At 43.2% G+C, this 13,767-nt stretch overlaps 1 protein-coding gene across 3 annotated transcripts in view; it reads right to left on the minus strand.

Moving 5' to 3' along the window:
- Window positions 1–457: 457 nt before the first annotated feature.
- Window positions 458–13,767, minus strand: part of LOC106816048 (ATP-dependent DNA helicase Q5-like) — a 13,586-nt gene continuing 276 nt past the window's right edge. Inside the window, exons 2-16 of one of the 3 annotated variants that reach the window (XM_014820593.1) lie at window positions 13,376–13,494; window positions 10,546–11,015; window positions 9,127–9,288; window positions 7,925–8,142; window positions 7,330–7,492; window positions 6,592–6,832; window positions 5,867–5,948; window positions 5,469–5,543; window positions 4,997–5,072; window positions 4,491–4,610; window positions 3,887–3,966; window positions 3,367–3,463; window positions 1,978–2,865; window positions 1,528–1,710; window positions 458–996 (exon numbers count right to left, since the gene is read on the minus strand). In XM_014820593.1, the coding sequence (XP_014676079.1) occupies window positions 835–996; window positions 1,528–1,710; window positions 1,978–2,865; window positions 3,367–3,463; window positions 3,887–3,966; window positions 4,491–4,610; window positions 4,997–5,072; window positions 5,469–5,543; window positions 5,867–5,948; window positions 6,592–6,832; window positions 7,330–7,492; window positions 7,925–8,142; window positions 9,127–9,288; window positions 10,546–11,015; window positions 13,376–13,484 (3,126 nt within the window). In that variant the 5' untranslated portion in view covers window positions 13,485–13,494 and the 3' untranslated portion in view covers window positions 458–834. Of the gene's footprint in view, window positions 997–1,527; window positions 1,711–1,977; window positions 2,866–3,366; window positions 3,464–3,886; window positions 3,967–4,490; window positions 4,611–4,996; window positions 5,073–5,468; window positions 5,544–5,866; window positions 5,949–6,591; window positions 6,833–7,329; window positions 7,493–7,924; window positions 8,143–9,126; window positions 9,289–10,545; window positions 11,016–13,375; window positions 13,646–13,767 lie in introns of those variants that run through there. The other 2 variants (XM_014820594.1, XM_014820592.1) reach the window with 2 other exon arrangements.

Raw genomic sequence — 13,767 nt, forward strand, 5'->3', positions numbered from 1 at the left:
CCCTATGATGCCCCTACGCTGAGATAATGAGCGGTGAAAATCTAGTATTTTTGCTGAAAACCGACTCGAGATACCTGCTGACTGCGACTGTCTCTCGCTTTGAGATAACTTTGGGAAACCTCGCGTGTTTCCGTCAATGATTGACAAATGGAATGAATGACGTCTGTTATTGATTGCCATAGTGATGACCCTAGTAAACACTGTAGTACCTGACGTAATGAGTCAGCGCTACCATGGCACTACACAGCGGCGACCGGAAGCAACACACTGGCCACAAAGCGAGAGAGGGTCGCAGCAAACAGGGATCTCGAGTCGGTTTTCTGCAAAAATACCAGATTTTCACCGCTCATTATCTCAGCATAGGGGCATCGTAGGGACAGGCAGTTTGTTTTATATTAGCAAGGTAGGACAGCTGATCAATACTACCGCAAAGAAACGTCAAAATAAAACGGGCAAAGTTTCTTAATTCGACTAAATCTGCAACATCGTTTCAGCATTTCACCGTTGTACGCTCTCCTTCTTTATACGCTCTTAATCATATGTGGAAGAACTTGAGTAGAATAAGTAGGAGAGAGTGGCACTTGATTATGTGACTGTAATTGATGTAGAAGGAGAAGATGAGAATAAAGAAGTAGTAGAGAAGAGAGTATGGCACTATAAGGAGCGTAGAAGAAAATTCGGAACTGCAATAATAGTAAGCGGCTTTTAACTTCTGCCGTCACTTATGAAAAGTGACATAAATATATATGAGGTTAAATATAAAGATTAAAAGAACAGCCGGTACTTGCACAGATGTAAGTCAGCATGGCATTTAGGTTCATGTCCATGTGCGCATCATAATTCTAGTTTAAAGAAATCACTGTCCGTTGTGACGTTCTTGTAGCGGGTGAAGTGATGGTGGAGTCGTTTTTCTAGATACTTTCCTACTGAGTGTCTGGGTATATCAAGCAATGCTACCTTCGTGCTGATGTATTTGGCGAATGATTTAAAGACCTCCTGTAATTAAGAAACAATATAAGTAACAACAACAGTCGTCATAACACCAAAATGATCACAGTGCAGTAAATGTAAAATGAATTACCGTGACGAGGCATTGGTTTCAAACCCAAGAGATTGAAATTAGAAGCAGAAACATGTACCAAAGAAGGAATGCATATGATTGCATAAACTCAAGCGTGTTTAGAAAATATCACACCTACTACACACAATGAGTGTGATACGTTTCTTATAAGGTGCAGCTAATAACAGCAACAAGAGAAAAAAAACGTTTTGGGGCTTCGCGTTTTGCAAACGTCTCTCCTATTGTGGCAGTACTGCAAATTTAATGCGCAGTGGTGCAGTTATGAAGCGTTACTGAGCCCTGGATGGTTACCCTGCAGCCTGAGCAGTATAAGCGGTGTGAAGTGCATTAATTAACACACGTGTTAAGTCAGTGCCATCTGGTGGAGGCTGAGGAAGACGCAACAAAGAAAAATGCTCTCAGCGTAACATACGTACAATAATACATAACATATATACTTCTCTTACCCGGGATACTATTTTGCCGCATCTATAGTAGGGATCCAGGCATTTGACTACGATGTCTGCGACTAATGATCGCTCCCTCACAGACTCCACGGACTTTATACTCGACTTGGGAAGCCTTTCCACCTCCTTAATAGCAATGCTGCTGCTGAAGCTTACTCGCTTGTTAGCTGGCAAGGTGTGCACCTGATAACCAACCAGGTAAAGTAAACGTGTTCGTTAATAATTTAACAACATAGTAGTTACTCTACTAACTATAATCGATTTTAAATAATTGGTGTATCAATATAGAATATTAAGATATACAAGTGCGTTATAGTTCATATCACACGCTGATAGAATACACTCGTACAGATGTGTACGCTTTTAGTACAATCCTACACCTACACCTAATCCTACACCTGATGATGTCGTTAGCAGGTTAGCACCTGTTGTCAGCGTCGCGTGGCATACCTGGGCGTGTGAGCCACGAAGCTTGCCTTCTCGTCCTGACAGCCTCCCGTTGCCGCCGGTGACGACAGCACGCTGCGCTCGATCACGCGACCCGCGAGTGCTCCCAACTTTTTCGGCGCCACCGGCAACGTCTCCATCGCGCTTGTATGGGAGAGCTGTTGTCGCCTCGCGCACATCACAATCAAGGCCGCCACCGTCCGACGGACCATCCACGATCGCCGCGAGAGCGCCGGTATCACAACCATCGTCGCCCGCGGCGACCGCAGGTGTCTCGGTTGTGAGACGATCGCCCATGGCAACCGCTGCCGTGCTGGGCCTTGCCTCTCCCTGTTGCTCCTCTCCCGTCGAGGCAACTTGCGAGAAGTCGATGGAGCTAGCGGACGAAATACACGTCGGGTCCGTGAGATCTCCCGCTGCAGCGCTCCCTGGTGGCGAGAGACCGCTGGGCGGGTCAGGAGCAGTGGCGCACTCTGGTGGTGCATGATCACTGGGTAGATCAGCAGCGGTGCTCTCTTGTTGCTTGCAATGACTGGGCGTGAGATCCGCGGCAGCGCACTCTGGTGGTGCGCGATCACTGGGCGGGTTAGCGGTGGCGCACTCTGGTGGCGTGTGATCACTGGGCGTGAGGTCAGTGGGTCGACCTGCGGCGGCAGACACCTGGTGCTGCCCCCTTCCTTCACGCGCAGCAAGCTCCTCACCCGCGGTCCTCAAACCGAAAAACTCTGTGACACTGCGCATGCCGTTAGCGCGCAGCCCCTTCTTGGATGACGAGGCAAATTTCGACGAGGGGGCGCCAGTGGTCGCGGCGGGCGGCGAGGGTGGCATCGGTTCGGCAGAAAATGCGGCGTGCAGCTCCACGCTCTTTGTCGCAGCGTCGACTTCTCTGATCTATGCGGCGACGTGCAAAACGTTAGGAAAAACGTGTTTCTGTTCACGTATTCTGTTTGAAAGCTGACCTGACCGTAAAACGCTGGGAAGAACGTAAAGTACAACTCGAACCTGTGTATAAGGGTCACGTTAGAAATGTCATTGTAACTAGTCATTGTAAGTGTCCTTTATCCGCAGGTGTTCGCTTCGTAGAGGGGGTTTCACTGTGTAACTGCCACTCAAGGGAAATACCAAAAGTTTCCGTTTTAGACAAGTGCCCTTTCTATAGAGGTGGCTTTGTTGTATAACTGATATGTAAATGAGAAACACCAAATATGTGTTTTAATCACACACGCACGCACGCATACATGCACCGACGCACGCACACACTCACGCACGCATGCACGCACACACACACGCCCCCAGACACACATGCACGCACGCAGACACACACACGCACACACACCAACACACACGCACACGCACACACACACACGTCGTGGAGCACGTGAAGGGCCCTACCTTCTTCATCATCGATGCGATGTAGATGTTGCCAAGTTTCACGGCGGAGTATTGTCTGAACTCTTCCTCGACAGCGCACCGTCTCACCTTCTCCTCACTGAGCAAGCAAAGCAATGTTCGCACATTGGTCGTTAGCGAGCTCATCTGTCATGTCACTAATTAACAATTACTCATACCTATATTACCTACGTTGCCTACATTACCTTTTACATGTCACCTGACACCTGCTACATATTAATTTCTCCTAGTTATAGCACGGTCATATCTATACTAGAAATATTGTGTATATACAAGAACTATTAGTGTATATTCAATTATATTTGATTTCTCTTATGAAATCTGACAAAATCTTTGATCCTGATAATGAAGAGCATATATCTGTGTGTGTACACACTTAGTGAAGACATTAAACTACTAATGTTAGGCTAGATGTTGATTCCATCACTAAGAAGTAAATATAGAATCAATTATATCATATTTATGAGAACTATTGTTGTGGCAATTACTCTGCCCAGCATACCTGTCCGCCATGTCACTACAGGCGAGCATGAAATTATTGCGCAGTGCAACCAGCAGTTTTCCATACATTCCTTCTCTCGTCTGCAGAATGGAAAACATTGCAATTCTGTAACAAAGTGAACTGTACAGAGGGACAAAAATTGGAGTTTTTGGACAAAAAAAAAGAGGACTTAACTGCAATCTAGACTTTTGAATGTTGTTCATCGACAACAAAGCTAAAAATTCGGCCCCAAGGTTTAGCCGGCAAGAAGCCTATAGACAACATTGTATCATGTGATATATGTATATAAATATATATAATATTGTGATCATGTGACAATACTACTAGGAGTAGCAAACAGCTGTGTCCTAGCATAGCATGCACGCGGAAATGCACACGTGAAAACCTTTGTCACATCTCTCTGTTGAAGGCGGTTGCATTTTGAATTATGAACAACTGCCGATATTTATTGCCTGCAATTTTTTTCCTTAAAATATTATTAAAGGTGCTTGTCTGCAATACTACACTGCTACGCTTTTTTAAATTAAAATATTATTAAAGGTACTTGCCCGCAATGTTACACTGCTATGATATTTCGAATTAAGGTATAATTCAAGGTGCTTGCCTGCACTGTGAGTTTAGGCACCCTGGTACTGGCAGGAGACCTGAGGGGACAATCAAGTGACACACTCTGTTCCATTTTCTGCTTCTTATCTGGCTTTCCACGAGAAAGTCCGCTCTCCCCCTGGTGATCAGAACATGCAATTGCCAATCACAGCAAAGACAAAACACGACAGAACTCGATGCTGCATAACAATCGCGATTAAAAACTCAACACTTTTCATGTAGATGCATGGGTTATGCATTCAGTTTCATGTAAATGTAGTTTAATGAATCACAGGATATATATAAGATGGAAAGAGTAAGGGTTATGTTCAGTATGGGGTCACAGCCATCTAGGGTCGAAAGCACATATATAAATGCACAGAAAATTATAATCATCTTACAATAACATTAGCCAAAATAGAACTGCACCATAATAATAGCAATGATTATCGTAATAAGCACTAATCGCATGTTAGGAGCAGTCAGCATGCCCTAAATAATTTTAGTTGGGCTCTTGTCACGTACTCGTTTCCTTTTTCGAAATTCTGTTTGGATTAGACTTTTTAACCTGCTCCTCTCTTCTTCTCCGTCATCGCCACCACTGAATGATTTAAATAATAATAATTCAATTAAAATTCTCTCTTGTGAATTCTCTAATGAGGATGAATTAGCCAGTTGATTCGAATGACACAACAGTAATGAATGGCTTAAATGAATGCATAATTGATTGAATTGAATTGATAAAAGATGAAATGTGTAAATTTGACTCACTTCTAATAAACATTCACATCTACAATTTTACACGAAGCACACACTCTCACACATTTACATAATGGCCAAGGTTATTACTCCCAATGCAGCAAGTTAACCACATTGTATACATAATATATGTATATATATATATATATATTACTATATATATATATGTATATATATATATATATGTATATACAGGGATGGTGGCATTTTTCTAAACTAAGGGCAAGCAATCACTCGCCTGCTGTCACCATTATCATAGCCTGGTCTATACCGCTCCACGTCGAAACTGTTACCATCGTCATATTTCGTGTCTCTGAAACAGACATTAAAATGTCAGACAGAGAAGCAAAAACCATTTAATTCAGTCAATTATTAAATGCAGCATGAAGATTATTACTTCAAGCAGGTATTTGTAAATGGCAATGCCCTATTTCCATTGTAATTATCCATGAATTCCATACCATTTATCATTATTAAACATGATCATTGTATGAGCGTGCATCCATGTGCACATGTTTAATGGAAGCTATTCACTCCAAGAAATCCACAAAAAAGTGTAAAAACACTAGAGCATCATTGTAATTTCGCCAGGTATTTCTCATGTTACACGTTCTATCATTGAGTTAAAACAATCACCTGGAAAACTTTCCACCACCATACAGGCTTGCATCTTCCCTTGTCCCCTCTTTATTTGTCATACTTGAAACTGTAGTACTTCCTGCAAAATAATCTCATATTAACATTTTCTAAACAGATTTTTTTACAACATTTTATTACCATTTTTCATATAGAATCTATATCACGAGTGCGTATTGATACCATAATAACACATGCACAGTCACGCGTGCACATACACGCACGTACACGCGTGTATGCACGCATGCACACATGCACGCGTGTTCATGTATACACATGCGCATGCACACACACACGCATAACGCACGTTCACACGAATACATTCATGCACACAGACATGCATGCAAACATGCACGAATACACAGGCATGCATGTGCACTCACACTCACATGAGTACACAGACATTCACACGTGTGCAGACACACACATATACACACAGACACACACATGCACACACACACATGTATACACATACACGCACACATGCCTGCAAGCACGCGCGCTTGCGCAAACGCACCAGCATGCACCTGCACACTCGCATGCACGTTTGCATGAATAAGCAAGCATGCACGCACACATGGATGCAAGCACGCACGTTCGCACAAACGCACAGCCACACATGCACACGCACGCACGCACGCATGCATACAAGCATGTACGCTCGCAGCAATACACGGACACACACGTAGATACGCGTGCGTACACACACACACACACATGCATACCTTGATGTCTGTGCTTGCTATTCACACCACACGCTCCAGACTGGAAGCGTTCCGTGCGATTAGCCGTCTCCCTCGGTAGCTTGCAGAAGTCACACGTCTTCTCACACGGTGGCTTGCCGTCGCCGAAGTAATCGGCAATGGCCTCGTGCCGACAGCGAGGCTTCTCACAATAACCAACCATGCCCTCGAAGTTCGACTTTGCCGCCTTCCACTTCCCACTGAGGCTGAATTTCTTGCTTCCCTGGTTAACGATTTAGGTAAAATTCACGAGATTAGTAGTAAATGATAAAATGATAAATGATAGTTTTCATTCACTCCTGGCGAATTGAGTAGCGATACAATCAGGTCAGGAAATACATTCGGAATGAATCTTGACTGTGGGGTAAAATTGAAACACTTCATCAACATCTGTTTAGGTGCCTCGACTTAAATTAAATATTTGAATATATTTGCTAAAAGGAAAGAAGAAAGGGTACGGGCTTTAGCTTAATGCAAAATGAAACATTCCTATATAATGATTACTCGTAACAATAAATATAAAATAACACCTGTAATAACCATAAATATACTTTCTCCTACTCTATCTACTCTCTATCATAGTTCAAATACATGCATATGGTTGCTGTGATATGATATCTATCATATATATATATAATTATCTAGTAACAATGATAGCTAACATGCAGCATTGAGACGATGATTCTGACCTATTCAACAACCTATGACTGAATTTCTTACTAAATAACTTGCATTCGTCTTCCTGATGAGGAACCATATGATGTTTCGCTCTTCCCGACTGTGGTAAATTCTGCAGTACGCTGGGTTGCCGTCTCTCCCCGCTCTACCAGACTCTTGATAGTAGCCTGCCATTGATTGAGGTAGTGTCCAGTGCGCCACAAACCTACACAGGCGAACACGCAATCAAACCAATCATATTTCTCATCACTCATTAAATGCTCTACCAGTTAAAATCGGACAGATTCTCTGTAAAACCACCCAATGATCCATTTGTAAGAGCCGATCGGCTCTGAAATTCAAGTGACTTCGTGCCACTGGTGTAAATGGTCTAAAGGTCTGGTTTTCTGGCTACCAAATCCCCCTTGATTTTCAACAATGTGACTTTGACTCAAGTTCTGCAGGTTTCACATGAATGACTGACTTCAGATAAAAAACATTTATCGCTGCTCTGATGATGTCACCCGGAGCAAAAAATAGTTACAATTTTTTATTTTATCATTTCATTCAATTATAATTTTTACTCGCATTTTTCATCTAATTTTTCGTACTTCTATTATTTACTCCCGACATCACGCTCCCCTTAACGAAAACCTACCGCACACACGACTGGTCGACGCCCATGCCAAAGCTGATTGTTGCCACAATGACCTTCACACGACCTTCCATCCAGTCGTCCTGCACGACTGTGCGCATGTTGCCCTTGAGGCCTGCATGGTAGGCCTTAGCTGTCAGTCCTTTAGCTAACAGACGCGTCGCTACCTCTTCGCATGCGTCTCTGGTCCGGCAGTACACAATGCCACAACCTTTCTCACTCTGTAATGACACAGAACACATCAATGCCACAAGAGTTATCACTGTTATAGTGCTTTCTTCCACGTTGTACCATGGTGCACCAGGGGCATGTACAGGATTTGTACCAGGGGGGGGTCTAACCGTAACCCAAACTTGCGAGCACGCGAAGGGGGTCTGGGCCCTCCCCCAGAAATTTTTCGAAATTAGACCCCCTTAGATGCGTTTTCTGCGCGAGCAGGGGGGAGTTCGGACCCCCTGGCCCCCCCCCCCCCCGTACACGCCCCTGTGCACAAGTCTGATAGAGTCCATCCGATTCATTTCCTTCTTGTCTTCTACTGCCATCTGGTGACAAGCCCAAGGAACTTCACCCTGCTTGATAATGATGGCTACACATATTGCCCAAACTGTTGCCAATGCATTAATAGATTGCAAAATTTGATCGTTCAAAATTAGTATGCCACAGTAGTGTTGTCAATCGGTTGTAATTTCGTAATCGATCATCGGTTGGACCCAAGTAACCGATGATCGGTTACAATCGGTTACTCGGGGTGTTGAATGCCTGCGTGTGCGTAACGTCGTGCGCATGTACGTGTGTGCATGTATGTTTTTGCTTAGCCCTGTTTACTGTATGTTTTGCACTGTTTACTACTGAGTGTATAATACATGTATGTTAATAAAGGATAACTTGTATAGTAGCGATGATATCTCTGATTTTCATCACTTTTCCAAGTTTTCTAGTTCGTTAAAAAAAAATAAATAAATCCGATTATGGATTTTGATAACCAAGCACTTGGTTCGAGCCACTGTTCAACCGATGATCGAGTATAATCGATGATCGTGACATCACTATGCCACAGCACAAATTTTTCGAGCTGAGAATGCGCATGATAGCACCAGTTTCCTCTAGTCCCTTTTTGCAAGTATATCACGCAAGAATCAACAGTCCCGACTGTTCACATGCACCAATATAAACGTGTATTCTACTATAACATGTGAATAACTTACTGGGCCCAATGCTTTCATTATAAATTTTCGTAGGTCTTCATATGGATTGTCAAGCAAGTCAATAAACATCACATCGTAGAAGAGATTTTTACGAAAACAGCTCTGCTTGAATATCTTTCCTGGTTGTCTCCATTTAAGGCAAGTTCGAATGTCATCCATAACCTGAAGTCATAAATCCATAAGTCAGACCATTATGAAAATCTATACACGCACGCACGCACGCACGCACACAAACATACACTATTTAAAAACATTTGTAGATTTAACAAACTTCTTACTCTAGTAAATGCTTTTATTAATCTCAATCTATTATCTTCATTTGGGATGGGGAGGGTGGTGGGAGGGGGAGGGTTGGGGTAGGGGAAGGGCAAGTGGAAGGGGCTCTAAAGTCTAATAGCAAAAGCAGTTCAGTCCTTTGTTAACAATCAATAAATCCATGTTTAACCCGCCTCTTGAGGGTCAAAAGGTTATCAGACACTTACTCTTCGCACGTAAGCGGAAAGCAGATTTCATGGTCCTTTCAATAAAGTGATAAAAACGGTAGGTCAGCGCTGAAACAAAAAAGTTTTGCACTCGGTCCGTTGGACCTTGTCCTCAGAAAATCTGATATCTGACCTTTCCCCACTGCCCTTTGACCTGTGACTTCCAATTTTGCGCTGGTGATGGGTTTCCTCCCTATCACACTATACATCGCGCGTAGGATGAGCCGTTGAGATTTGTGCCACAATTCCGTATTTCCTCCTATACCTTAAGTTAAGGGGGAAATATTCCCCCTCTATTGACACATCTTGACCTTTGACCCTTGACCCCCAAATTTGACATCCCGAGTCCTTTTCGCGATCTCCCACAACGTCCCGAATATCAAGACCGTACATCGAGCAGTTAAGATTTGTGCCCAACTGTTGACGGACGGACGCACGGACAGATGCACAAACAATCATGCGATTCTACAAGCTGCATCTGACTTCGTCAACTGAGCTAATAATTTATATAAAACAGTTTATCACCATTACATCGTTTAGTCTAAATACTTGCCCACTATACGTTGACCAGGCATATATCGTTAGCATCATTTTTATCACTATAACCTCCATATCTCTTTACTGCGTACACTATATGGACTAACACAGGCTATAGTGTTAGACTTAGACTCTTTTTTTTATACAGTTTATGTGGTTCTTGACTGACTTCACAGCTCAATGGCATCTAGTGATAAGCTTATCAAACACACATGGGGTAGTGACAGTGAATTACGTTCGTGTGTTAATGGGCTATGTAATATTAATATTAACGTTAGTGGGTTATGTGGATATGTATACATATATATATATGTACATGTATATGTACATGTACATCTCTATTATGTACTCTTGATGTATATTCATATATACATGAAATGCTAGAGCTAGACCTACTGACCTGTTTCGTTGCTGTGGCTGTCAGCGCAATCAGTGGCACAGCCTTTCCAATCTTCTGCCTGAGGTAACCCAGTTTGAGGTAGTCGGGGCGGAAGTCATGGCCCCACTGCGAGACACAGTGAGCTTCATCCACAGCCAGATACGCCAGCCGTCCCTTCACCCGCAGTGCTTGCGCCACCTGGCGGAAGTTCTCGGTCGCACACAGCTCCGGCGTGATGTAGAGCAGCTTCGTTTCCGGCGGACGCTCGCCGCACAGGTCGTCGACGACGCGCCGACGCTCGCCCGCCTCCTGCTTGGAGTTCATCGTCTCCACGGCAACGCCGAGGCTGCGCAGACGCTTGATCTGGTCGTGGATGAGAGCGAGCAGCGGAGAGACGACGAGTGTGATGCCGGGATGCATCACCGCGGGCAACTGGTAGCACAGCGACTTGCCGGCTCCGGTCGGCATGGAAACGAAGATGTCCTCTTCTCCTGCGAGTATGACAAATGAGGCATTGCTTATAATTGGCTGCGCATTGTCGCGCGCTGGGCATTAGTATACGGCAGTGCATATATATTGCTATAATATTAATATAATATTCACTGTGTGCTTGTGTGGACTGAATTGTATTACGTATGGATCATTAACCGATTTAGATACAGATACTTTCTTGCAATCATTACTCCAGTTAAAGCGAGGAATGTCCTAATATTTTTTCCATATGCTTTAATATTTTCTTGACTGTGTTCTGATAGTACAGTACATGACACCAATTGTATATAGTATTAGTAAGGCTAACATGTCATAGAACACTCACACATCATTCTTTTAAACAATGGCACATATCTACATCTCATTCTCCTACAGTTTACACTGGATAGAGTGACTGAAAAGGTAGACAATCTACAGCTTTTGTAAGTTTTCCCAAACTAGATATTCGGCAGTGAATATTTAACCGTATACGGCAGAGTATCCACTTCCGCTATTCTACCGTACACCACATTTGATTGGCTATTATATTTATGATGTCATCAAAATTACGTTCGAATCCCATAAGGTTTAGTTGTCTTAGTATCTAGAAAACTTTTAAGTTCAAATCCCATTTATTTCTAGACATTTTGAGCCCAGCGTTTGATCATAGAACTTAGAAGCTATTTTCTGCGAATCATGTTTCCAATACGAAACCTTTGAACACATTCACAATATACTAACATACACATATATACTAGCCAATCAGAAGTATGGTACTGTACGGTAAAATAGAGGAAGTGGATGGTACTCTTGCCGTATAGGCCATAATACCACAGGCACTTGGAACGTCTCAATAAAAAAGGTAAATAAACACGAAATGTATTTACTACCAAAGTCTTAATGTTTCTCTACTCTATTTCGCCTATTATTGCCGCTAATTACCCATAAATGCCGGTCAAATGCTCATCTGCAACACACAAGTACACCGCACGCACGCCCTGTGCACAAACAACATGAATAAGAAAGTAGGTAGGAAAGCGTGACTGCAAAATTCGCTCGATGCTCGCTTCATTTCACACCTTCACATCACGAATACACATCCAACAGCTTCCATCTTGGTATCTATGTCTAGCTAAATGTTCAGTTGTTCGAATTATAACTCTGGCCTTTGTTCTTACCTACTCCCGCCAGAAATATTTCGTGAAATCTTGCAGGAAATGTTCTCTCCGTGAAAATGTAAAGAGGAGGAGATGTCTGTTTATACACGAGTAATGGGGCGCATTGCATGCTGGGATGAGCTGCTGCCTGCCTCCGAGCCTCCGTTTCGAGGCCTGCCAAGCCAAGCATAATGCGCGCGGGCATGACGTCACACACACGACTACAGTGATCGATCGAAAGTAGCGACGTTAGGGATTTTCGGATGATACGTCCTCTTTACATTTTCACAGAGAGAACATTTCCTGCAGGATTTCACGAGATATCTCTGGCGGGAGTAGGTAAGAACAAAAGACAGAGTTATAATTCAAACAAGTGAACATTTAGCTACACATAGATACCAAGATGGAAGCTGTTGTTGGTGTATTTTGGATCTGAAGGTGTGAAATGAAGCAAGCGTCGAGCCAATTTTGCGATCACGCTTTCCTACCTGCTCTCTTAAGCTGTGGACACACTACGCGATTTATCATGCGATCGAGCCGGCCGGCTCAGTCGGGCGACTCTGTGGACACACTACGCGACCGAGTCGAGTGACTCTGTGGATTTTCAGCACGCTGATTGGCTGATGAATTGTACAATCTGCCGGCTCAATCGCAGACCCGGGCACACTAGGCGATTGCAGCCGGTTGGCTCAAATAATTATCAAACATGTTTGAATCGGGCGACTCGGCCGGCCGACTTGAGGATCGACCGCGACTCACTGGACACACTACGCGATTTTTCATGCGATCGAGCCGGCCGGCTCGGTCGGCCAGCTCGATCGCATGAAAAATTGCCTAGTGTGTCCACCCCCTTATTCATGTTGTTTGTGTTGTTTGTAGTAGTAGTACTATATGACCTGCGGCAACTGTACGCGGGATATAGTACTACTACTAGAGCTAGCGAAATAGAGTAGAGAAACATTAAGACTTTGGTAGTAAATACATTTCGTGTTTATTTACCTTCTTCTTTTTTTATTGAGACGTTCCAAGTGCCTGTGCCTGTGCATAATAGATTAATACGGTAGTGTAACCAGTAAACCACTGCGTAAAATAAAATGTTATCTAGACGTAGTACTACTACTAGTAGGGTCTTTGGTTTGGAACAGAATAAATTTTTGATATTGATTAGCGAGATGTCTCAGACTATCCGAGACATTATTTCAGTCAGATACAAACACACAAACCTTTTATAGCCGAGAGTATGGCGCTCTTCTGGAGAGAATCTTTAAAATCTGCGTGGCCAAACAGATTCTGCAGCACTTCTCTCGCATTTTGCTCTATATTGTGTGCCATTGCTTACGCCCTTAATATATAACAAACATAAAATAAATATATTCTGTACCAAGTTAACAATATTTTACATAAAAGCAACACTTTTTGAGCATATGACGCTTGCCCATGTTTATACGTTGTTTATATAATGCTCATTTATTACAGCAACTTCGAATCATTCATGGGAGCAGCCATGTTGGCGAAACAAAAAATATGGATAGATTTAGATTTAGATTTAAATTTAGACTCGTCAAACCGTGAATGTGTATGGTACACACACACACACACATGCATACCTTGATGT

The sequence above is a fragment of the Priapulus caudatus genome, unplaced genomic scaffold (genome assembly GCF_000485595.1).
Source record: "Priapulus caudatus unplaced genomic scaffold, Priapulus_caudatus-5.0.1 Scaffold1270, whole genome shotgun sequence".
Taxonomy (NCBI): Eukaryota; Metazoa; Priapulida; class Priapulimorpha; order Priapulimorphida; family Priapulidae; genus Priapulus; species Priapulus caudatus.